Here is a 27,720-nt window from a genome sequence, read left to right as displayed (position 1 = left end):
ACACATATTAAAGCACAGACAGTTAAAAAGAAAACTAAATACCCACCCGATCACTGGATGTTTAAAACCAAGTTTCCTTGTGGCTTCCTCTATTTCTTTTTCTAGCCAAGGCTGTGGACGAATCAAGTATTTCACAAACTGTGAGACCCACCACACTGCAGGATCCCCATGTACACGAATTAGTCTATCAGCCAAGTCTTCAGGGACAGCCAAGGGCAAATAGGGTGGCCGTGGGTGTAAGCTGTCAACAATGGGAAGTTCCACCACCTGAACATCCTTATCATTAGCCTCACCTGTTTTAAAATACACACTAAGATGAGTCAAGTAGTTTACTTTACTAATAAGCATTACCATTGGCAAATAATATCCCAAACATATCAACTCATCTGTATCCTCAAGTTCAAAAAGGCTACCTAACCCCTGCTCTATTTTTTCAAAAACATTAAGCATTAAAAAATCCAATAAAAATCATCATTTTAGACTAGATTTATATATGAGTTGTATCTAACAATCCACTCAAGTAGAACAAAATTGAAAGCGTTTGAATTATTAGCAGCTGGCAGTTAATAAAATATAAAATGTGTTCCTGTTTATATATTGACACCTTCTTGTATACAACTATATCACTACTGTGTGCAAAGGCTTATCTGGACAAATTGTTATCAAAAATATCTAAATGTCAGTTATTTGTTTAAAAATTAAACAAAAATATTTTAAGGCACAAGAAATAGTTTGAAAAATAACTATAGCTCTTCTGCTCTTTTGACCACATTTTATTGCAGTAAATTTCAGCATTTTGGACATCATTTTAACTACTAAATTAGCTACTCTGTTGTTAGAAGAAAAGAAAGACAATTCCTGTCTTCAGAACTTAAACTATGAAGTAGTAAATTAAATAGAACATGGAAAACACAAGCACTATATAAGCATGTGATATACACAGGTAAGAATTTGTTATGTTTCAAATATTAACCACAGTAGAATAGACAGATGGTTTAGATGGAATTTTAATTCAAGGCTTAATAGCCACTAAACATCTTTCAAGAGTTTTTACAAATTACACTAACACAACTGTCTACATAACTTATCATTCAAAGCTCTGTTCATATACTGAAATAAATTATAATACATGACAACATAAAACAAAACATTACATTTTTAAAGCATTGAACATTTCAGGTAATATTTCTACTGTGCTCATTTCCTCCAAAATAATGTTTCCATTGTCTGCAGTATTTACTGGCAAAGATGGTTAGTTCTCCCTTTAGTGCTCACCAGCCAGGAAAAAAAACTGCTTTAAGTATAAGCAAATCAAACTCTTATAACTGTTGATGACTGAGTAAATCTTAATGCTGAAAAAAAATCGATTCAGGGAAGGAATAATGAGTTTAAGAACAGTTAAAAATCCCAAAGGTAGGAACGCTTTTGCAAGACTAGTCAAAATTCTGCAGTAACTCTCTGAGATATGGTTATTTAAAATAAGGAATGTTTGTTATGCTCAGGTATATTTTCAATTCATTTTTTTCCAGATTTGGAAATCTATCTTCCAAGATGTATCTATATGTCAGTATTTCATCCCTGCACTGTATATCATCACTGTAAGGGATTCTTTAGAAGAATTTCCCATACTACAGGTATGGATGATTCTTCTTAATTCAAGAAGCCAGTTCATATTTTTACCATCTATTATATCACACTCACAGGAAAAGATTTAATAAAAGTTCATAAATTCAGCAAAAATATTGAGCATTTAAATCTTCTTATAATATGATGGATAATGCTTTATTAGTATGACTTCAGAAAGCTGCAATAAAGAAGAGCAGCATGAGGCCAGGGAAGTGCTAAATCTGGTGCAGATGTGAAGTATCAGCAAAAGTTCAGACAAGAAATGTTTAGCTTGGGAATGGTATGAGAGAATGCTTGAGGTTCCATCCTTTTTACCTTTTTCCCCCTTAACTGAGAATGGGAGAAGAAACAGGGGGGTAAATAAAAGAGCAGTCTTTGCCAAGAGAAAAAAGACTTCAATCTTAAAATAGAGAAGAAAATCTGCTGCAAACCTTTTGAGGGAAAAAAGCAGGTGGTGCAAAGCTGCGTACAAAAGGTGAATTTTTATTAAGTACAGCATCACTGACAAGCTTTTAAACTTTGTTCTGTGACTGAATAAATATGTTGGTCTGTAAAGACAGTCATTTGTATAACCTTGCTATTGATAAAGCTGATTGAGCAATCTGACTTCTATTTGACATTCCTACCCCGAACAGGACTCAATACATTGTTCCATCCTATTAAAAGAATATGTGCTTCTAAAAATTTCCATAGGTTGTCTTAAGGTTTTGAAGAAAATGAGATTGGCCAGAAATAACTAAGAAAACTCTCAGCAATAGATAGCAAATTCTGTGAAAGTATACCAAAATCACAGAATATCAAAGAAGATTGTGAAAAAAGAATCAGATTTCAGCTTTCAACTCTCCGATGTGTTGTTTGAATAGTAATGAAGTTGCAAGATTCGCTGCAAATCAAAACCAGAAACAAACTAAATGTATTTCATTCAGGAAAAACAATTTGATTGTTCAAAATTAACTACCAGGTCGAGTGTTATCTTTAAAAAATCATAAATATTCTCATGGCTATTTTAATGACGTTGTAGTGTGTTAATTGGTTACATACAAGTATGATTTGCATAATCAAACACATATATACGTGTACAATTCCCGTAAACATTATGGCAACTCTCTAGATTGTATTACCTATATTATCATACCTGAATGAAGGAAAAACTCCCTATTAGTCTTCCTTCACTTTTAAAAGTACAAAATAGTAGATGCAGTGAAAGGAAAACTTACAGTAACTGTTTGCTTTTGTGCTGGAACAAAATCGGTGTAAAGTAACTCTTTAGTAACCCTGAAGGAGTAAACAACTCTCTGCAACAGCCACACAGGCAAGAGACAGCATTCTTACCCTACTGATCACTTTTTTTTTTCATATTCATGAAAAGATTCCTGATAGGCAATGAGCTTGTCCTGTTTTCAACAGGCATAGTTTAAAAAACTGTCATCCTTTTTTCGACAGCAGGATATTGTTTTATTTTACTCAGAAATAAGCTGCAATCAAAATCAATGACACAGGAGATAACCAAAACTCAGTCAGATCAATAGACAAGCAGATACAATAGAAAACGATAAATCACATCGCTCATTCATATGACTTTTCAACTGAAGATAATGAAACCAAGTCCAAATACATAATGAATTTTTAATTCACATTTCAGTTGTAAGCTACATTTTCTCTAATTAGTAAAATAATTGAGTTTTTTCTACTTCACAGATGGATTTTGTTAAGTAATAGATAAGCCATAAAAGGTAATAATCCATACTAATGTTTACATATTTTTCTTGTGTTGGTAGTTTAAATCATAGCATCATCTTGTCAGTCAAGTCCAAAGCCCTGCTCAGTGGTGGTACAATTTTGACATTTGATCACAGAATCATACAATTATTTAGGTTGGAAGATACCTCTTAGAGTTGTTATACATAACTTACATGTCAGTAATACTTCAAATTACTACTTCTGGTGTGATTTATTTTACAGTTGTCAAAATTTGTCACTATAATTCTACTGATAGCTTAACTTTCATACAATTCCAGGTGCTATTTTTCAGTTTGGAATGACCTAAATAATTGTCTTCCAGAGTTCTGCATCTTAATCCTGTTTTTGATTTTACTTCACTGAGTACCCAAAGATTGAGTGTTTTTGCAAGAGTCATAAAGTACTGTAATATTGAAAACACTCACTCTTACCATAACAACATGTTCTGGAGGAAGGTCCTGGACTGAAATTGATTTTAATTCAGATGACCCATGCCAGCTGTACCATCTAGTTCTTATTTATTACCAGCTTCTGGGTATGTTCATCACTAACATATCAGTAACACAGTTTCAGTTTCCAGGAGACCCACTGAAATACTTTTTAGGTACTGAAATGAGCTCCATGTGTTATAAAAAGCATAATTTTGCTTTGCAACAGTATCCCAATGTGCCTTAATCACTTTATTGCCCTCAGGACTTATACAATTTTTGTGATTTGGCATAACCTTACCGTCTGTCTACTTTTCAAATTTACTCTAATTTAAAGCCCATTTAAAAACTCTTGCTATTTGTATCATTCTTATCAACTTATTTTTCTTGGAAGCCTGAAAAATGTTGATTTGACTCAAACAAACCTGTGGAATTTTGTCATTTTAGGTAAGCTTACTTCCCGTCATCTGAACATTGGCTCATACCTGCATTTGGATGGGCATTTTCACTGGGTGTTGGTTAATTAATTACCTGAAAGGAGGTCAACATTTTACCATGCAATCACTACTATTAGTTAATGTTAATTGAAAACCTCTTTGATCATTCATTCTCCTACTATTTAAAAATTCACCAGCTAATTTGAATTTTTTCAAGAAGTCCTTAAAGCATGCCAAAGAACACCATGATAAGGACATTCCTGTCTTGTAACTGAGAATTTCAATTGAGTTTCAGTTTGTCTTGCTACAAACACAACTGAATAAACTGATGCAAAAATGGAATAGCTTCCCTGTTTTTTCTGTTTCTATAATATGCTTAATTAAGCCGATAGCAACTTGCAGAGACTTATGAGAGATCTACTTAACCAGGCTCTACAGCACGAGAGACTGACTGCCAGTTGGGAACCTTACAGGAGATGTGTCAGAGAGCTGGGAAAGCTGTTTGATTAGCACAGGATATGGTGAGGGCACTGTGCTGAATTCTCCCAAGGCTCCTCATTGTCCTGCTGGCTCCTGTTATGGAGTGCAAGGACAGCAGGTTCAGGCTTCATCAGTGGTATTTCAGTGCTTCTCTTTTCAGACACAGTAAAAACTGAAAACTATGCAAAATTACAGCATGTTGTGCCCTTTATGAATTGTCAACCAGCTCAGAAGAAAGTAAAAGTATGCTTTTATCTGTTTTGTGATGCAGACTACACCTCCTACAACTATCCTCTGGGCATTTGCAAGCTTAAATAAAGTTATCTCATAAGAGCTTTATGCCATAGTTGAATTATAAAATGAAAACTAACATGAGGTAAAAATAGTATTTTTCTTTTAAAGAAGTCAATGTAAAATACAATTCATATATCTAAATGTTTTTTTTTTTCTCTAAGCTTTTGCTTTGTACAATTTTAATACAGCATTTCTCAACTTGGTTTCCGATTTATTTTTCACTAGTGTTCCACTTACTAATTTTTTAATCATCCTTTATGTAACCAAGCCTTTTAAGGCAGATAGGTGTTGAACAAATTTGGTACAATTCTGTTCTAAAGAAACTGAAAATACAGTCCTTCTTTTCCCGGGTTTCACATGCCATATGGATAGTGTTGTCCCATTTGTCATCCCAAGGGACTGAATCTCAATTCCTTCAGGAGTGAATGAACCAAAATGTTTTCAAACATGCCAACATGTTTTCTATTACTTTTCTACACCCAGCACTTCCAAGGCTTTTTTCCTGCATTCTTGCCTATCCTCTGCACAACTCTTGCAACTACCCTCACTTGTTCTCACATCCCTTACCTCTCTGGGTTCTGTTTGTGTGTTGAAAAGTGGCATCTGTGATCAGTCACTGCCTCTCACTTCCTCACAGGCCTGGATGTTGACTTCAGTGGCTCTTTACCCACACCTATTTTATCTATTTTGAAGACTTTCGAGAGACCTTAACAAGACCTATTTATTTGAGCCAAATTTGGCCAAAATTCATTCAATATCCAGGGGCTTAAACTAAGTTAGGCTTAAGAAGAAAAAGAGCAGATAGAAAGGTAAAGCACAATGACAAAACTTTTGCTTTTGTTTTCCCTTTTGACCTGATGGAGGCCTCAACTGAGTGTAACGATTTCTGCATTTGCAATAGCTCTGTCTCTCACAAAACAAAAGAGCCTCTGTTCCCTTTTTAGCAGCTTAGGTGAGCTGCATTATTAGGACCTATATTTCTGTTTCACTCCACTGCAAACTTCTCACTGCTTACTAGAAGCTTTATGTGGCAACTGTCACATTGCTTTGAGAGAACATTAAAAAGTAAAGATTTTTCCCATCCTCAATTGTTTAGATACCCAGCGTGTCAGCTGGAAAGTTTACAGATGAAGAGATTGCACAAACGGACTTCACAGAACAGTCAGAAGACCATCAAACTAGGTAGAAATCAAGAAGCTTACTAGCAATTTATTTTTTCTTTTATCTTTATATATTTAAACTGCTTTTGAACAATGCCCCACTTCATCTAAACACTAATATGAAAGGGGTACCTGTTAAAGAGGAGCTCCAATTCCCTGGCTGCCAGAAACTATCATGAAACGTATTTGCAAAGGCAAATACACTTTTATAAATGCAAAGGGGTTCTGCCACATTTCCTAAGTCTAGTCATTCAAGTAAACAGTAAACAGAATTGATGTTTTGTAAGATGATACATAAGGATAGTTGAAATAACTCAGGAACACATAAAAAAGATCATTACAATTCCACAGAGGTTTATTCTCTATTTCAGTCTAACATTCATTATTATATATTTGAAACATTAATTCTAGCTAACTATTAATTCTAATTAATACTAGTTCTAAATTATTAATTCTAATTAATACTAATTCTAATTAAGTCTAACATTAATTATTATGTATTTTAATATAGTTCCAAATACTTGCTTTGAATATTAGGTAATCTTATCTGGAATGGAAAATAGCTTATTTTTATAATAATCCTTCAACAGCTTCAGGGACTTATTACTTGCATGCATATGCTGACTGGACATTCACTCTAGCCTGTAACAGGCATTTATAAGAATGTGAAAAACAAGACAATATCTCATCTCTCATGACCTAGAAGTTTCCAATAGGTCATGACAATGGAGCTTAATATTTGCAGCTGGCTGTCCAAGAATCTAGTGGAGAAGCACTCCCAGTTTAGGCAAGCCATTTACTGTCTTTTTGAGATAGTAGTTTATAACTCCCAATCTTCTGTTGTTCTAATCTGAACACTCTGTAGGACTCCCCTTTCAATGAATGAGTAAAAGTACCTCCATATGCAAGTCCAGATGGAAAACAGCTCCCAAGGTATTTGTAGACAAAAGGACATTTTAGTTACCCTTAAATAAAACAGGAGACAATAAACCTTCTATATGAGATTGTTGTTTGAGATTCATGGCAGTGAGGTACACATCACCTTAACAATGCATTTGAAAGAAAAAAGGATTCATTCTACTTCATATGGTCTACCAACATGAAAGGAGAAAAATCAAGAGTGTAAGCCTGCAATAATGGAAAAGGAAATCTTTCTGATCTTCAGTCATAGGGGAAAATGTAATGGAAGTCTTAAGAAAAAAAACAAGATAAATCACACAAAAAGAGACGCATTCTCCATAACTATTACAGTAATAAACGATTATTAATTTGCACATTATTAGAAACCTAAAACCACTACTTTAGTTAAGGGTCCTTGTAAAAAAAAAAAAAAAAACCAACAACAAAAAAAACCAACAAAAAACCTGTTTTGTTCAGAATTGTCACAGGATTTATGTAATACCCGATAAAGGAAAACATTTTCCAAAGATTTCTCTATAAACTTTAGCACAATCACATTCATGGACATGCAATGCAAAAAAATAGGTATTACAGTAAATATTTTTTTTTAATGGAAAAAATTTATTATGTCATTTAAAATACCAAATTATATTAAGTGCTAAAATTAATGTGTCTTCAAATGTCTTCAAATATGGGTAGGAGATCAATGCAATAAAAGGCAGCTTTTCAAATTTCTTATCTGTTCACAAAACTAGAAATAAATTGGTGGCCTAAAGGCCTAAAGATTGAGAAGCAAAAACATAAAATGCAAGAAATTATTTATGCCTTAGATATCTTAGTATAAATTCAGTTATTTCACATGGTGGAAAAATTTTATTCAGAACCATTTGCCTATAAGCAACTCTTCAGTTTGACATTCTAAATCTAGACAAGGGATATATCTCGAGAATTAGCTGACATTTTAAGGTTCTCTTTTAATTCATTACTCAAATGCAAAAAGACAAAAACCTTTTAGGACTTGGTGAAGTTACACTGAAACAAATGAAACACCCAATCTTGTGCTACTGTAAAGAACTGAGAGTAGCTGCATGAAGAGAAAGAATGGCCACCATAATAACTGATATATTCCCAAGCATCAGAGCCATAACCCATAGTGCTGGCAGTGCTCGGGGATGTCTCCCACCCAGAAATGGCAGCAGACATTTTCAAGATGTAGGATGGGTTTGAATTCAATTCCACAGCTACCAGTTCAGGTTACCCTTGTTTAAAGGTTACTTAAAAATAGGTAATATTACTTCACTAGACCATTGTAATGACCAGTGCAATATATTAGAACATTATTCAAAACCTGAATGTAGGTTGTAATTCCCCAAAAACCTAACAATGCTTCAGTTTGGAATGAAATTTACGCCGCCAAACAAAGAACTCAGATTTAACATTTCAAATGTTGTCGTTTGTTTGAGAACTAACATACTGAGTTTACCTCATGCCACCTCTTCAAATTAAAAAAAAAAGGCCTGATTTTTTTCCTTTGAGTATAAAACACACTATTTTTCCCTACTGTGCATGCTGCAGAACAACTTTTTTGAAAAAAACTTTTCAAAATAAAAATCAAATAAACTCTAATATTAAGCCAAGTTGTCGCTTTTTTGTTTATTAAAAATTTCTTATAATGGTGACAGTTAAGCAAAAACCTATTTTTACAGTTTGTAATGGACTCTTTGTTTACCAATCTGTAATTTGCTATCCATGGTTTAATGCTCATAAGGAAAGTCTGCAATTAATCACTAACATACAGGTAACTGGTCTTGCTACTACATTGTGGGAGCAACATCAATCTGTTGGGAAAAAGGGAAAGTCATGCTTCAAAAGTGCAATATTTCATATGAACAGCAGGAGATCTGTGATCAAATATGTGATCAATTACTCCCACCACTGAACAAAACAAAGTCAAGAATCCTTTTCACCGCCTCCATGCACTCTTTGGATTTCTAAGTCTTCAGCTTCAGCTTCCCCTTATCAAGAAATGTAAGGAAAGAAGCCCCTGCTATTTGGAAAGCAATTATTTCAGTGGGCACATTTAAGTTACCTTCCTTCATTTCAACATGGTTGAAGAATTCTCATGGAACACATTTGCTAATCTGCTTATGGTCCTGCCCATGCAAGAACTATTATCAAACACTCAATTGCATTTTATACATACATCAAATCTGAAACTAAATTGGCAATGACATACAGAGAATTCACTGTATACAATCCAACATTCTTGTTTCTTGAATATTTTCTGATAGCACAGTTATATACATCAACCTTTAAAGCTACTTATGCTATCAGAAAATTTATTAGACAATGGCTGTATTTAAATGGATTTATCTCCTCTCCTGTTAAAAGATGCTACTGACATGCAAAACAACTTCCAACACCATTCTTTCACCAAGAACAGATCTGATATAATTCCTCATATAATTAGATGAGAACCAGTGGTACATTTAGGCCACATAAATGGTCTAATTAGGATTAAATTGGCTTGACTGACTATAGCATGAAAGAACTTACAGATGTATTTTATGACAACCTCCTTAAAATACAAATTAATTTAGTTTAGTATGGCAGATTTGGGACTGCACAAGTGAACTTCATGACACGAGTTCTAAGACAATATTAAAAGTATCACTACAAAACAAACAAATTTTTAAAAACCCATACCCACTCAAAAACCAAAGTCAAACATTTTTCTGTGTTAAAAATCCCCAAAAGAAATAAAACTAGTTACAAGAAAAGATGACATCTCCTGTAATTCCAACTTCAGACTGTGCAATTTTTTTTGCTTTTCTACTTCTGGACCAGTTGCCATAATAGGGGTCAACAGCAGCAGTGAGTTGTTAAAAAGTAGACCTCATCTCTAATCAAAATTGTCCAGCCACATCTTTGTCTAAAAGTAGAAATACTTCCCCTACAGAAATACCTAGAAAATGTGGCAGGACCAGCTTTTAAAACTTGCTTTATTGTAGAACTGAATTATGGTTTTTTAATTTTTAATTTAATTTTAATTATTATGTCCTTGAATCAGTTTAGGTCTTTCTCAGGATCCTTTCATATTTATCAATATTCATTTTGAAGGCCAGATAACAGAAGTAGAGTGTCCTGCAGCCTGTCTTTGCTCTTCTTGCTGTTATTCAATAGCTCTCCACTTAGAAATGAATAAGGATCACACTCAGCTCTTTTAGGTTACTGCATTGCTTTCAAAACTCAGACCTACTTCATTAGAATTCCAAGGTCCTTTTAAGAGTAACCACTTCCTAAACATATTTATGTGTTTACAAATGTCTTTACATAGACTATATTACAAGGTACCTCGAGGACAAAAAAATCTACACAGTATCAGTAACTTGATTTCAAGATTAACATAACTGAAAAACAGGGAAAATTCAGACAGCTTGCTGTTATACTTCTCTCAAATCACTGTTCTCCAGATCGCTTCACAGAAATGGAATTTGTTTTAATTAAAATGTAAATAATGAAAGTTACTATATAAAAATGTTAAGAATTAGAACTAGAAATGAACCCATTTTTTCTGCAAGATTTTACAAATAAGAGTGAGATGTGGGAGCAAAACATAATTCTATACAATAGTATGCAAGTTAAAAGGTTATTTAGGCCAATACTAAATATTCAGCTGATTTCCGTAAAAAAAACTACTGTCAAGCTATATCTAGCTCATGAAGTGAAAGTTTTTAATTTATTGCAATTAATTCTGTACAACTTTTTATGGTTTGCTTTGGTAATTTTTATTTAGTCTTTTTGATTACTGTTGCCAGATAGGCTTTAATAAATTAAACATTCATTTTATGTACCCACAGTATCCACATTCTTGAATTATACATACAAACATATTAGTTAATTCATATTTTAAGATTGTAGTTTAATTGATACTTAAAAGCTGGAACTACCAACAAATGAAGAGCTCTGCCATTTTCTCCCCCTGGGTATCCCTTCCTCAAAAGCATTAATTCATCAAATCATAGTTAGAGGCAGCAAAATCAATATTCAAGGATAACTGTAGGAAACTTTGTTTCAGGTTCCCCTTTTCAAGTTATCTTTCATCTTTCTGGTTTTTAGGCCTTATGGGAAGGAGCACATACTGTTATTTAAAGCATGTAGATGGCTTCTTTACCTCCACATCCCTTCATCCTCCAGCTCAAAATGCAGATATGATTTCTACAATCTGTCTGTTTTCTTTTTAATTTATTTTATGATTCTTAAAATCTAGTTATTTTATAAACATTTTATAAACATCTTTCAATTTATTATTGGGAATGTCACCATAACACCATAAATCAGCATGTAAAAAATTATAAGAGGCTCTGTTTTAACATGCAGCGATGATAACAGAACGTTCTGACCTGGTTAACTAATTAATTTAAAGAAAGTTAATCAAAAATTTCATGATAAATATGTCTTCATAAGTTCTCTACGCTTTGGTTCTTATTACTAGCAAATCATTCATGCTTCTTAGAAAAATTCCTACCTAAATTATTCATAAAGAGTTTGACCATATATATCAAAGGAAAAACGAACTACGAGAAAGATGCAATTGCAGTCAAGATATAATTTTAGAACTAAAAAGAGCATATATAAAACCATCTCTTCCACTTCTTTTTCTCTACAATGACAGTATGAATGAAACAAAAGACAAGGAAAACTTCTGCCACGGTGTAAAATAACTGTTGTATTTACAGAAATCTGCAATAGAATTCTCAGTCATTTAAGATTTAAGACAGAAAAGCTGAACTTGATTCCAGAGTTGCCATGTCAAACACAAAGAACAACTCCTGCAAGACATGACATGGGCTGAGCTGGCCCTTAGTTCTTCACAGGTGAAAATATGTCTTAGTAATCTTCTATCAGGCAAATATTAGCTTGCTCGTTAAAATTCACTCTACTTCCCAAATTCCAAAAACAAGCTTAGTTTTTATACCTAGTTACAAAATTCTAGAATTATATGTAGTCTCAGCTTATATAAGCCTTTTAATTCTTTGGAGAAGGTATTACAATCTAAATTGTTTCACTGAAGATGAAGTTCAGAAACCGCAAAATTTTGTGCTGCAAATAAAACTAAAAATGTCAAGTAGGAGCAATTATATTAAAAAGTAAAAAGATAGATGCATAAATTTAAACAATTTTGTCATGAAGCATATTTTACTAAGTTATTATCTATTCAGGTCTGCAAATTACATGAAAGCATTTCTCTTAGAGGATATATTTTTCTGAGTTGTTGGCCTATTTCCATAATTTGCATTTAACACTTGCTAAAATTACTCACTTGTATGAATATTGTTGAAACATAATTTTTAAAAACTTTTTAAACCCTACACTACATAGTAGAAATTATTGGTTTATGAAAAATTAAAATTGATAAATGTCAATGCATTTTAATACATTTATTTTGAAAATCTAGAAAATACCATGCTGATTTCAGAATTTGTAGGGAGACATACAATTAAAGGTGTGGTTCTGCAAACAAACTGCTCCTAAACAGAGTTAAGAATTTCAGACTTATTTGTCCCTGAAAAAAACAGCGAATAAATAAATAAATATACAAGTAAATAAAATCTATATAGATTTAGGGAGACACAAGAAGCACACAGAAATATTCAGCAAGATAAAAATTTAGCACCAATTGAGTATCCAGAGAAAACTCCTACTGAAGCCACACTGAGGCTAGCAAAGAAATCAATTGTCAGCATCATTCCTCCACGCTGACCAAGCCATTGCACAAGATCAGAATTTAACACAGTTTATGGCCAACAGGCTGACTACAGAAAGAATGTCTTTCATAGCTCAACGTCCTCCAGCTGTAGAATATGAAAACTCAAATTAGTGGCACTCATTATTTAAATAATAATTGATTGCATCAGGATATTTCATGTGCTCTGCCTTCAAACTATTCATCCTGATCTAGAAACTAATTAAAAAGTAAAAAAAAAATAGAACACAAACTGTAGGGACCTTAAATGAAGCATTATTTGTATTTTCATCAGCAAGAGCCTATATTGCAAGAATCCATCAACTATTTAAATAGATTTTCATGAAAGTATATAATCTTTTGAAGCCACGTGTGCATGAATTCACTGCTTTCCAGCTTATTGTGCTCAAAAGCTGCTCACAAATCTGCCTGCATCTAAATTCTGGAGTCACATAGAGGAGTCCACTGAGAGCCATGTCCAGACGATAATTTCACTTACTAACTTTGCCAAACACGAATAAAACTTCATCTAGAGTTTTCAATATCTGTTGCCCATTTATAGTTGTCTTTATAAAACATCCAACTATTTCTAAGAAACATTTTTTGCAAAAAAAAATCTCATTTAGAAAACCAGAATTCTCAAAGCTAAGCATTGTAGCATCTTGAAGCTCTGAAGAACAGATGCTATTTCACTGTGCAAATGCTGTTTCAATGTGTAAACATGCGAGTTTACACGCAATCTGTAAACAGGATTTTGTAAATCTCATTAAGTTAATTTCCGACCTGCAAAACTTTATAGTTACTTTAAGATTCCTTATGCACTGCGTATGCAGTGCTCTAGAGAAAAGACTGAAAATGTTGATATGTTTTGACTATCAATTACATGGAGAAAGATGTCATCTCTACTTTGACAAATATACCTGATCCTCCATATATCAGTGCCCATCTACTTACACTAGGCAAATTGTTCAGCAAGATATAAGAATGGATCAACTTGCTGATACACAAATACAATTCATATGTAACATCGTCACTGTTTTTACAACATGAATTTTGGATCTGTTCAGTTTGCATTAGGAATTATTTCTTTATTTTGTTGAGGTGTGAATGACTATTGGATACCATTTCTTTTACAGTTCTATTGCTTAATATTGGCAACATCCATTATTTTGTAAAAAGTTTATTAATAGCCTCTAATATTCTCTTCCCATGAAAATTAGCTTATTATCTAACATGGAACACAGCAGCAGCCTGCTGGAAAATTACAATTTAAATCTCAAATACAAAAATGTGTATTAAAAAGTCTCTGTCAATGCAGAGCTATCTTATCAAGGAATATTTCTTCGATACAATGGGCAAGTGAGATGCAAAAGGCGCTCACATATGCAACTGCAGTTGCGGTTATCACACTCCACCAACATGAAGGAGACAACAGATGAGTTCTGCGGGAGTGAAGCACGGTGTGAGTGCTGAAGGCTTACCTGACCAGTGACCGGTGCTGGAACCCGCCCTGTCGGTGCAAGTCTCGCTGACGGGCCGGAACACTGTCTCCCAGCCGCCGGTGGCATAGCGCCAGTTCTGCGACTCCAGGATGAGCGTGCGCTGCGTGCCGTACGCAATCATGAAACAGTACACCACATGGTGAAGCTGGCAGCCGTAGCCACAGCCCTTGTTGATGTTGCACACAAGTTTCTTAGCTTTGCTGCAATCCTTCGGGTTCTGTAAGGATGGGTGAAAAAGCGGAGCTCAAGAGAAAATACAACAAAGGCTTGTGTTTTTCTGAAAAACTGGCAAATGTCATCCATTACAGAAGCCATCCTGCTATAATACATCTCCTAATAAAGTGGATGAGCAAGCGTCAGTTCCATGAAAATTTTATGTGAATTCTTCACTGTGAACGTGAACAGTTATTGAACGTACTTCACTATCCTAATGTAAAATAGAATACATTCAAGATTTTAAATCACTCTCTCATTTGTAAATCTGTCAGAATAAGCCAACGTTTGGACTCCAAGTTCACATTTCATCAACATGATTCTCAGTGTTGGAATGCCTTTTCCTTTGGCATTTCTTCAAGTTTGTTAGTTCTTTTTCAATAAGCACGCATGTCATCCAATAAAAGAAAATTTCCACCTGTCTACAACATACAGAATAAAACAAATGGTACAGAATAAAACAAATGCTTATTAAAGGACTGCTTCACAGGCTAACTGACCACATAGTAAATACAGAATGTTAAACACCTACCTGAGCAGAGTGATAAAGGACAGAATTTTAATCTGCATACACTTTCCATAAAAAAACATACTTAACGTTCACAAACCAAGAAACCACAAGATAGGAGGCAAATGCCTACATTGTATGCATGCTATGTTTAAAAGCAAAATCTAATAAATATTTTTAGGTATGTGTAATTTTAAGGTATGCGGACAACACAACATCAACAGAAGCTTTTCTTTATGTAAAAGACACTACTTTTTTGTACATATTCATACTTGCAAGGCTCTAGACAGATTTCTAACTTTCAGAAAGGTCTTCCATAAAATCTCTAGAACGAAAGCTTCAGAGAAGGTGCAAAAATACTGATATTTGAGCATCAATATAAATTCTCTTTCTTTCACATTTAAACAACATTAAAATTAAATTAATTTGTGCATTCAGTTGTGTAAAGGAAGGGACAACAATTCAGACTGGGAGGGCAGTGGGGGCAGGAGGGAAAAATAAAACATCCAAAACTCTACAACATGTGCTATACCTTCAGTATTTATTTTTCATTTTAAATATGTCTAATTCAAAGCATAACTAAGTATGAAAACAATAAATGAAATAAAATTTCCATTCCCAATTTTTGTTCCTCAGACCAGTACTTCTGTCATCATAAATTTAATGGATAACTTGAGACTAAACCTAACGGGTATCTTTTGGAATTGTAACAAATGTATTTCCCACAGTCTATAAGTATTCTGTAGAAATCCACATATAAAGAACTCCATAAAAAATACCTCCTCATATCATTATTATCAGCAATATTACATTTTTTTATTAATATCAACATTAATATTATCATATTTTGCTTGGTTTCAGTTATTAAACTGTTCTTATCTCAACCCACAGTGGGGTTTCTTTGTGGGGTTGTTGTTTTTTTGGTTTTTTTTTTTGTATTTGGGCTTTTTTTCTCCCATTGATTCTCCTCCCTGTCCTACCAGGGAGGAGGAGGAGTGAGTGTCTGGGGGTTCTTTGTTGGGTAAAGCCACAATGCTATTCTTTTTGAAAGGGATAATCTCTGTGCATTTTTAGAAAATGCCCTTAGATTATGCTTTCTACACTTCCCATTACATCCAAATGCTTGTGTCCTCTAAAACTAAAGCATGTAATCGATGGCATATTTGAAGTCTTACCAAGATGTGCCCTTCTCACTTTCTTTCATGCAAAAGCAAGCTCCATATAACAGCTTATGAACAGTATTATGGTAATCAAGTAGTAATCACACAATGAAACAATGTGATAGTGCGACTGCTTATCAATGTTAATATAATGCACTGACTTGGGTTTTATCATTATTTGTAGACTTAACTAAAACTATTAGTATTAGTTTGCAACTTTAAAAGGAAGCTATTTAACTAATGTTTTTATGACTGTGGGGGTTTTTTCAGATTGCTGTACTCCAGCAGCAAAAGGCCAAAGCAGTATTTGAGCTTCAATTGTCTATTGAGAATTTTAAAAGAAAAAGGGAAGCAGAGATACTTGGATATACTGCAGTTTCAACCGGTGTTTCCAGGAAAAGGTGGAAATATTACCCACTGATAAAGAAGAAAAGTTACATTTCAGGCATCAGAATAGCTTGGGTGCTCATAACCAAAACTGCCAACCAAAGCAAGTACAGTACAAGTATTGAACTGATAAAGGATAACAGTCAATTTCAAAACCAATTAAGACTGACAAAAGAGTTTTCCTCCTGGCACAAAGTCACAGAAAAGGATTATAAATCTCTGATTTGAATGGGTAGTACATTCTGTCCTCAACCCTAATGACACTGCTCATCACACTCCTGTCTCCAGTTTAATGATCTACATAATCAAGAGAGGGATGAAAGGAACCTCTGCCAATGTCAAGCCCCATAATGTAACAGCCATAAAACTGCAGTAAAAACAAATACCAAAAAATCCAAACAAAAATTAAACAAACCCACACAAAATCCCAAACAAAAAACCTACAGTTGACCAATCACACAAAACATACTTCAACATATAGAAGATTAGATCATCAAGACGTTCCAGAGTTTACACCTTTTATCTTCCTCAGAATAACTTCTATCAACCATGCAACTGATAAAAATAACAAATTTGCAGAATACCAAAATGATCAGAATTACATTTTTCTGTGGAAGAGAACACCATCTATAATAAAAGTAGACTTTTGCAACTGGCAAAGATGGATGTAATGGTCTTTCATCATGAAGAACATGGGCATATACTGTTGCTGTCACAAAATTCAGGTCTCCACTGCATCCTTCTTCCAAAGTAGGCTCAGAGAATAATGTCCCAGGTGCTGCCTCAAAGCCTCATCATTTTCCAGTGCTTTCAAGTGTGTAGTCAACCATCAAAACACATGATAAACTGGCAAAAGTAAACCCTGCTCCTTTAAAATATTTTACTGTATGAGAAACAACTGTGTTGTTAATGAATTTAAGAGAGTTCAGAGAAACGTACTCAATCCAATGAATCTCAACAGATTAGAGTGGAGTGGGATAGCACTCTGCTACCTTTTACTAAGTAACCTCATAAATATAGTATAACACTCATTAACAAAGTTGGGTTTTTTTATATTTTTTGTATTTTCAATAAATACTTTATTCTTTGATGCTACAAAGTCTGTTGGAGAAGAGAGTCCCAAGCAAAGTCTTTGGAAAATTCCATTTTTTTTAGAGAAATATGGCCCAAATGGGTGTTTCTCATCCTAGTTCTCACAAATGCAATTCACACCATCTTCTAGTCCCCTTCTTTTGTGATGTCATTTGCAATCCTTCCATTTCATACCAGCTCCCCTCAAGACTTTGGGGAAAAAAAACTCCAAACAAAGAAACAAAAAAAATCAGACAAACCACCAGAAGTGTCTTCCAGCTGACAGAAGAAAATTCTTCTTTCTCTAGTCAGAAATAGGAGGTATTTGATTTGAGAGACCAAGATCTCAAGCCTTCCACTAATACTAATTCCTCCAGTTTGCACCTACCCTCCTAGGACACGGAAGTTTTAGCTTGAGAAAAACATCCCAGCATGCTGATGGATTTCAACACACTGTGTTCCTCAATCCTAGAGAAAAACCTCACAAAGATATCAGCAGTGATCACACTTCCTTAGGTGGTTATTATACTAAAACCATATAATATAATTTTGATTTTATTGATTACAGTTGTAGAGGTACATCCCTTTGCATGTACACAAAGTGCCCAGAGCTTTTTTTGTTGTTGTCATTTTAGTATGAGTACTTTTATTAAAAATACAAGTCAGTAACTTTAGTGTGAGGGAGAGGATTTAATACACTTTAAGACAGAAAATCTAAGTGATTTATTCCATCACCAAAAATATTGCAAAGTCCAGAAAGCTCAGAAAAAAGTCTTGTCACCAACTTTCTTTTCTTTGCATACATACAAAGCTCAAACTAAACTGTATGGCAGAATATGTCTAGAATATGGCAAGCTATGACTAATATAATTGATGTCTTGCTGGGCACTCAGTAACCTTTCTCACCTGATTTTATTTTTAACCTGCAAAGCTGAACAAAAAGTTTTGGTTTTTTTTTAAATCAGAGGCAAAAATATTCTCCTATTGCGAGACTGCATGCTGAATCACAACTTCCTAAAATAAACAGAACAAAAATAACACAAAAGAGAAGGGACAGAAAACTGCTGCCTTCATAATCATTTACTCACTTGATTACAGTACTACAGGTGCTCTTATATGGCTTCTCTTACACATTCTCTTCAACTGTTTGATAAAAAACATCTCTGAAAATAAGGCCTTTTCCTTAAATATAAAGTTCTAGCTTTTTAAATTTTGCTCCAACTATAGGGAACTAGTTATGTGTAGCCTCATTAAATCAAATTTATGGTAATGTCATACAAATGAAGTAGCAGTCATCACTATTCACAATCATTCAGCTAAATGACTTCCCAGGGAGATGTCCCAAAATAATGCAGCTGTCACTGTTCAACATGTACCAGAAAAAAGCTAAGCAGTACTTTCATACTTAACTCAAAAAACAATTACAAATATGTCCAATATAGTTCTTTTTGGTGTCAACTTGAGGGGCAAGGGTTGTTGAATTTTTTACTTTATTTTATTTTTAATAGTTTTATTATTAATAGAGGTATATAAATGTGTATAATTTCAAACCATTTGACTGCTTTACATTAGTGCATATTTGTTAAAGCAAATAACTTTGTGCTCTTTTTGATGACTTGCACAGTTATATTACTTAATAGGACAACAAATGGATAGTGAAAGACAAGGAAGAGGTAGAGAAAGGCAATATTTATCAGCATGAAAAGCAGTTACAGTACACTACTGCCAAATAGTGGTATCAAAATGAAAAAATAAGGAACAGTTCTCAGCAAGGAGTTGAAGAAGAACAATAAAATGATGACTCCTGCACATTTTTTTTCCTCAGAAGAGTGTCTTTTTTATGTAACAATCATCAAACACACATAGCTTGGTCACAGAAGAGAAGGTTCCAACAGCTGAACTGTGAAATAATGAAAATCTGAGAAACAAATTCAGCTATTTACAGAGGAGAAAAGATCAGGCTATAGGAGTGACCGTACAAAACAGCTGCACACATGCCATAAAATAAACCAAGTACAAATAAAACAGACTACATTAAATATCTTTTGATCACTACATAAATAACTGTATGCATTCAGTCACGAAAAATGTCCCAACACCTTCAGATCAAGTTTTATTTAAATTTTATACACACATAAGCAAATATATTAAAAACGCCTTATACACTCAAAAAAATTGAGCACTCAAATAGAGAAGTCTCAAACATCTGTTGAGACAATCTAGGACTAGACAATAACACTATACAAGCACTTCAGTTTTGTTTCCTTATGTTTTTTAAAATGGGCTGCTAGTTCAGAAGTTTGATACAAGGACTTTTGCATTTTTATTTTTAAGACTATGCAAACATATTTACGCATTTTGATACCCTAAAGAATAAAATTTTAAAAATCAACCAGAAAATTATCTTTTACAATAAAGTGAAGAATTCAAACAGGCAAGTACACCCCAGTAAAAACCACAAATCCAAAAAAAACCCCCACAAATAAAGAAACACATAAACCAAAATAACCAACAACAAAAATACAAACCCCAGTGATTGCCTTGGAATATTACCTTCCATATACATATAGAATGACGTTTGAAACAAATGTAATAATTTCATTTCTACACAATTCGTTCATATACCAACATTCATTTTAAACTGTGATGTAATTATTTTATTGCACTACTGTAACTAACTGCTATGTAGATAAGAAAAAAAATGTTTACCTTGATTCAAAAGCTCTATCCTCTTACCTGTAAATAAGTTATTCTTCTCTGTACCAAATCTGTTAGATCTTTGGCCTCTTTTTCTCGCCAATCTCCTGCTCCATCTGTTTGACTGAGGTAGTACAAGTCGGTCATTATTGACCTATAAACAACAATGGAAAACAATCTTAACATTGCTAAACTGGAAGATTAAATTAAATTAAAGAGCTATTTCAATTGTAGCTTCAAAATCAGTTTCTTCATATCACCTCCTACTGCACAATTAAATACATTAAAGATTCTCTTCTGAGGGTTCTAATATTTCATTGGTGAAATAAGAGAATAAAGAATTCATCACCATGAAAATAAAAATGTTATATGATATTTATTTGTTACGATTTGTAGATTAGTCCAAATTATTAATTTTGTCCAAACAGTACCACCCTGGAAAAGATTTTTTTTTCATCTCTGTGGCTTTTGGGAAGAAATAGAAAACTAGAGACAAACTATTCAGAGTGTTTCTAGACATGTTAATGGTTACTCTAAAAGTAAAAGGCGGTCCAATTCAGAACCAGTTATTTCAGAGTTGGTTTCATACAGTGAGAATATTTAATATTGCTAAACATTTCTCCATAAAAGTGTTAAAGTTGTAATTTTGAACCACTTTTCTTAATACTTTCATCTGAACTTCAGATGCTGCTATTTATGCCTGAAATTGTTGATAAACCACAAGTTTGATCACTAGAAAGAGAAGCAACAGAACAAAGGCAGAGAAATTTGGGAGGTGACCAAAAAAGAGTGTGAGGGTAAGGCAAATACATTTCCTAACAACATTTGAAGTGGTCTTGTCAAGCTGTTGGCAGCACTTGTTAGCACTGGAAGCACAAACCCAATTAGCCAAGGCTACGTAAGAGAGCCCTTGTACATGAGAGAAGCTGGCTGCATATCCCACTAGGAAACGATTTCCAATGACACAATATTTAAGCAGTAAATATTGAGATAAATCAAATTAGGGCAGCCCTATCTTTATCAGCAGTTATCAGACAAACTTTTCTTGCTAATTTAATAACGGGATTTGCAGATCTGTAATTTTATTTTCAGATACTCATTCTGGTCTTTTTCCCCATGCTTCTACATAGGGTAACAGAGACACTGACTCTAGCACCTACTATTGTTGTACTAAATATTTTACCCAAATTATTCAGCAGCAGTAATCCTCACCTTCTGTCAATCAACTGGAATAATCTTATCTACATTCTAAACTGAAACTATATAAACTGGATTTTCTTCTACAAGGTAATTGAGCTTGAAGTACCCTATTGCAGCTTTGCATAAAAATTAATTTAAAGCATCACCAGCTAACTAGTCTTAAATCAGTAACTATTAAAGTAATACTCATAGTAACACGCACACACAGTTTAAAAATAATTAGAACAGAACTAATGATAGACTAGTTCCAATACAACAGATTATTACAGATAACTGAACAGATAAAGTTCAGTTAAACAGATAAAGTATGCTTCTCTTAGGACAGTTCCCTATTTATAGAAAACACATAAGCTAGTAGACATACTGGAAAAGGAAACCAGTGCATTTTCTTGGGAGTTTAAATATATTCTTCCTCCCAGTCAGGATGCAACTATGTTGGGCATTTTAAAAAAAACATAAAGTTATGGTTTAAATACTGAAAAATGAAAAAAAATCCTCTATCATTAAAAGCAGCTGTGCAACCACATAGCATAGCCACATTTTAAACCATTTTCAAATGCTCTTTCATTAGCCTTAAAGTCTTTTCTGTACCTGTGATGTAAGTAATCAATATACTCTCCCTATACTTTATAGGAATATATTTCCATTAAATATTGAAAAAATAACTGAAAATACAAAGCGTACCAATTAAAAAAGCACCAAAAAAATTCTGTCAGCTCTTAAGCAATTTTTCCTACAGGAAAAAGGTGTTACCCAAATTTTATTTTTATATTATTGGCCATGGTAATCATAACAAAGAAAAGGCAGTAGTTTACTTTTAATAATCAACCTTATGGATGAAATAGAGTTACTTTGATAATTTTTGAGGTAAGAGAAATGTTGAGTGTCCTTACACAGCCTCAATGACTCACCACATTAGGTAAAGGCAGCTTTGCTCAGTAGAAACCATAAAAAGTATAAAATGATTTGCAGGAAATGGTATGAATTCATGAAAGAGTTTTCAGAGAGTAATCATAATCTTCCTTAAAATAAAAAAAAATATAAAACTCTGAAGTAAACCAGGAAGTGAAAAATTCACAGGTGTTACCACACAGAAATTATTATAAGGCAGCACTATTATAAGACACAGTCACAGAGACCTCCTTTCTTTGATTGTCACTGCTCAGAAATGTATATTTTCTAGCTACATCTGCCAGGGGTTTTTGAGCGTGACAGATCACTCTGGTAACTTATCAATACAGATTTAGAAAAGACACAAATACCAAAGGCCATGGTATTTTTACCTCTCTGCATGGTCATGCTCCATGCAGAGAGGTAAAAGCACAGGGAGTGGTGATCCCTGAGCCCAAGATAGCTCAGTGCAGACAAAGGATGAGCCTGCACAGGGTTACCAGAGGCTACTGCAGGAAACTTCACACAGTGGCACTGCAGATTTTACTGCATCAAACTTGGTCTTTCACTGGGTTACTAACCAACAACATCAACTTGTTGCTGTTGCTGCTTCATATCATAAAATAAATCTTGGAGCTGCACTTAAAAGCATTTTTCTCCTGGAAAGCAGAATGCAGGAAAAAAATCTGGCTGTGTTTCATCTGTATTTGATTGCCAAAATAAAAAGAGAAGGGTGGGTGTTTTTAACAATCAGTCTAGATATTTATTCCAGTCATATGAAAAAATTTAAACCTCCTAAAAATTTTATATCAACAAATAAAAACTCAAAGGAAAATATGTAATTCAAAGGAAATAATGTGAAAATTTGTCTAAATACTATGCATCAAATGTTGGCCAGTTACCACAAAATCCCTGATGACAGCTACTCCCCAGCAAAAGGAATGAAACTAACTTGGTAACAGTCACCTTGCAAACAACTTTTGTCAACACAGGAAACAACCATGACAACTAGAGGACTAATCTGCTCTTTTTTAGTAACTCAATATCAAATAGTCTTTCCAATGTTAAGATGAATTTACTCTCAAAAGCCCTTTTCCCTATAGCAACTTTGAGAAGACAATGATGTAATTCTCAAGGAAACTCTTGTGTTGGCCAACACTGTTTCTCAAACAGAATCAGCACTGAAATACTTGGACAAAAACATATGCAAGACCAGCACTCTCCAGGAGAAAATCCACACAGCTCCTAGGGCACAGTCAACAAACAGTGATTAAGGCATCCAACAAGATCCAACTATATGAGTAGTAAACAATTTGCTTAACACCAAGATTAACAAAGAACTCTAATACTACTTGTCCAACATCACAAGTTTATAATCTCTTAGAAAGCAAGTCTTAATCCATGACACAGCAGGCTTTCCTTACAAACAAAACAAAATATTACACAGCTATCTCAGCATTTTATACCCACCTCTTTGCTTTCCCACATAAGAACAGCATGAAAAACTCATTTAAGTACTTATAATTAACACTAATCTTTCTAATCCAAACATTAGATTATAATATATATTAAAATTTCTGAGATATCTTTATGTATATTTATGTGCATGTATGCATTTATAAAAGTAATACCAGCTGCACTTGCAGTGTTCCATTTATCTAAAATATAACTTTATAAGACAGCACTGTAAACATAAGAGCATTTGGCAACAGTTTAATCCCTTTTAAAAAATTCAAAAAGTGCACGTGTACTCAAAAAACCCAAACTAAACCAACAAACAAAACAGGCAGTAAGTAAAAAAAAAAAACCAAAACAAAACTCCAAACAAATTTAAAAACCACCTGTGCTTCTCAGAGCGACATGAACATCTGATTTGCTCATTCCAAACTTATGCTATGTTCCTTTCAGAGAAGCAACCAGATGGACAGTGTGGAGGGAAGATGAATGGCTCATTCCCTGGGGAGCCACTGTGCATTGTGAGGGAAAAGAAAACCCCAGAGACAGCAGTGCATCACATGCCAAAGGATGTGCACACTAAGAACTGGGAATCTCCCTGCAATTCACACAACAGGATGAAAGATTAAAGGAAAAGAAGGAGACAGTTTGACCTCAAAGGTGCAGGAAAAAACTTCCTCAGGACTAAAGGCAACCAAGAAGTGCCTTCTGCAACACAAGATAATTCTACTGCTCGAAGACAACATTGCAAATACACCAGGAGCACAGGCTGAGTATTATAGAAACATTTTTGTATCTGTTTTTTTCTAATGAAATTCCTCTGAATTTCTATACTGTAAACACACTTTCTAGATTCAGTTTAATAAAAACTAGTTTATGGCTGTTTGATTTTAAATAACGTTAGTCTTCTTTGAGGACCTCACCAGATAGGAAGGTCTACACAGATCTATTACTAAGACTAAGCAGACTTCAGATTATTTTATATTTAATAATCACCATGACAACTGAAAGAATACTTGCACTCAACACAAAAATTCTCAGGGGTAAAAAAAAAGAGCAGTTGTGATTGCTTGGATCATATACAAACTTCTTTCAGTACCGCAGAGAGATTCATCATGTAAATTCCAGAGCTCTACAGGGCAGTTTTATAATTCAATGCAAAGGAGTCTATGCACCTCAGAATGGGTTTCACCTCATCCTGAAGTATAGAGAGATATAACATACTTCTGACACATAACATTGTCAGAAATGCAGAAATTTGCAAATTAAGACTTAATGAATTAATAACCATTGGTGTAGAACAGAAAGGACTAAGGAAAAGGACTCATCCTGGAAGGCAGCAACATAAAAACCTTCGGGCATCAAACACACACATTATTCAAGGTTTCACTGTGGTGACTGCCTCATTCTGGCTTTATAAACAGAGCAATAATGTGCACACAAGTGATTTTGTTACCATGACAGATGTCAGAAAGTCTGGTATTTGACTACTTGTTCCAGTTTTTAGCAGAGATAGTTTAAAAGGTACCTAAGAATCCATGACCTAAAGCTCAAGAAGCCCAGACAGAAATAACTTCTACGGGGAAGGAATATTTCTGAGAGGAGATAGTTACTGAAACAAACTGTCCATGGAAATGACAGCTTCTCTGTCAGTTCACTATTCAAGTGAAGATCTCAAGTCTTTTGGAAAATTCTGCTTCAGCCAAGCACTACTTTTATTTCAGTCAAACATATAAAACTGCACTTGGCAGAGAACTAATTGGATGAAATTTAATCATGTCTTTCATATAAATAATAACTCTCAAAAATTGAATAGTCCCTTCTCACTTTCAACTCAATCAATCTGTGACAAAATGGATTTTGGAATTGTGGAATATTAAATTACAAAATTTAATGGACTGTACTATTTGTCCATATTAATAACCAAATTCATATTGTCTTTATGTTTTAAATAGTGTTTGCATTATTTCTCAGGAATTGAAAATTCTTATGATTTTTTTCCCTTTGCTATATTACTATTTTCAAAGGCCCTTGCTTTATTACTGATGTTCACACATGGAGATCACACCTTTTTTCAGGGTATTGATTTAAGGTAGTATATTTAGTTAATTTAACTATTTTTGTACAACTGTTTACTGATAAGACACAAACTGCCATTGCAATCCTGTTGGGAACAGAGTTATAATATGCTTAAAGACAGATGTCACTGAATTTTTAACAGTTCCTGGATTAGTTTTGCTCAGCACAAACGAAACTCATACAGAATATTTTAATATAACATAGAAGGTACTCCAACAATAAGGAGGCCTGATGATTGACAACAATGAAAAATATAATTGCCACACATCTTTGAAGAACATAATGACAGTTAAATTAAAGGTTAGAACCAACTATAGCAAATACCTTTCCTGATGACCCAAATCAGACAGAAATTCATCAATGCGTGTCTGCAGTTCACTTCCTTCTAGATTTTTCAACTTCTTCAGTTCACTCTGGAGGAAAAACCAAAGTTCCTTAGCCCCATTCTCAATCCTCCTTCTCAGTATTTCATGGTCTTTTCCAAGGCCTTCTACTTCAAAAAAAAAAAAAAAAAGCAAAAAAAAAAGCATGTAAGTATCAGTACTTGTAGCTGAATTACTTGTTAAGAAGCCAATACATTTGTGATATGAAATACCAAAACAACAAAATTTGTTTTAGAAGTAAAAGAAAACTTATCTACCAACCATCTCCTGTCCGCTTCTTATAGTTTTCTATCTGTTCTTTGGCCTTTAGAAGTTGCTCCTCTAAAGCGTGTACCTTTCCTGCAGCTGGTCCCTGATCAATGGGACCATCTGGTATCCTAGGATACACAAAATAAAGAAATTGCATGATTTATAAATATAATTATTTGAGAATTTATTTGCATTAACAATTCAGCTCTCCTCTCATTTTTATTTCATACTGTTTTACTGATAAACCTTCATCAGATTTCCTTAAAACCATATGAAATTAAACATTTTTGAAAAACAGGAATTCTTACCAAAAAAATTCTTATCAAAGTCCTGACAACTATTTTAGTCCTTAAAATATGAGAAGTGAGTTTAAACTAAGTTCATCTAAACTAAGATGATTCTAAGCAGTAATAAAATACCTCATCAGTAAGCATCTAGTGCAAAGTATCCTTCACTTACTACTATGGTAAAACTGTAAATTAAGATATGAACACAAAATAAACACCATTATAATCCACTTAAATGGTCAGTCAAGCTAATAAATCAAGGTTTATTTCAATTCTCAAGACTTACAAAGTGTGATGTTTGCAATCTGCTTCCTGCCATCTGACAGCAAATATAAATTATCTTTTCCATAATCAACTCATCAAATTACTGTATGACTTTAAACACCAAAAAGATCATGTTGTAGAGACAACCTGTTTCTGCTTGGTCCCTTGTTAGTAATCCACATTTGAAAAAAATAATTCTGTGTACATAATCTATATGACTAAGGCCACTTTCTCATCACCTTCAGGTGACAGAGACAATGACAAAGCAATGATCTCTAGTCTAAAACTCTGAAGGCAAAAAGAATCCCTTAAAAATTAATCATAGTGACATTCAATTTAGCTAGAAGAACTGCCATACTGTGTAAAATAATTGTAAAAATAGTTTTTTAAACCCCATAAATTATAAAAACCATTCTAACCTTTTCCTATTTCCATGATATCTAAAAGGTCACACTAATTTATCAGCAAAAGGAAAAATGTAAGATTTCACAAGTTCACACTCAAATACTTTCTCATTCTTTCATTTATATCCAAGTTCTTTGTATGGAGCTAGAAGGTTTGTA

General features: G+C 33.8%; 1 protein-coding gene across 4 annotated transcripts in view; it reads right to left on the bottom strand.

The window, feature by feature from the left end:
• FUT8 (fucosyltransferase 8) overlaps positions 1 to 27,720 on the bottom strand; it is a 100,365-nt gene that overhangs the window by 15,975 nt on the left and 56,670 nt on the right. For 3 of the 4 annotated variants that reach the window (XM_033062236.2, XM_033062237.2, XM_033062238.2), the window contains 5 exons: positions 26,619 to 26,734; positions 26,299 to 26,467; positions 20,389 to 20,503; positions 14,293 to 14,530; positions 47 to 293 (listed from right to left, as the gene is read on the bottom strand). In XM_033062236.2, the coding sequence (XP_032918127.1) occupies positions 47 to 293; positions 14,293 to 14,530; positions 20,389 to 20,503; positions 26,299 to 26,467; positions 26,619 to 26,734 (885 nt within the window). The remainder of the gene's footprint in view (positions 1 to 46; positions 294 to 14,292; positions 14,531 to 20,388; positions 20,504 to 26,298; positions 26,468 to 26,618; positions 26,735 to 27,720) is intronic. The other variant, XM_033062239.2, reaches the window with a different exon arrangement.

The sequence above is a fragment of the Catharus ustulatus genome, chromosome 6, assembly GCF_009819885.2.
Source record: "Catharus ustulatus isolate bCatUst1 chromosome 6, bCatUst1.pri.v2, whole genome shotgun sequence".
NCBI classification, from domain to species: domain Eukaryota; kingdom Metazoa; phylum Chordata; class Aves; order Passeriformes; family Turdidae; genus Catharus; species Catharus ustulatus.
The sequence above is the reverse complement of the archived record's forward strand: the minus strand, read 5'-3'. Positions and strand labels throughout refer to the sequence as shown.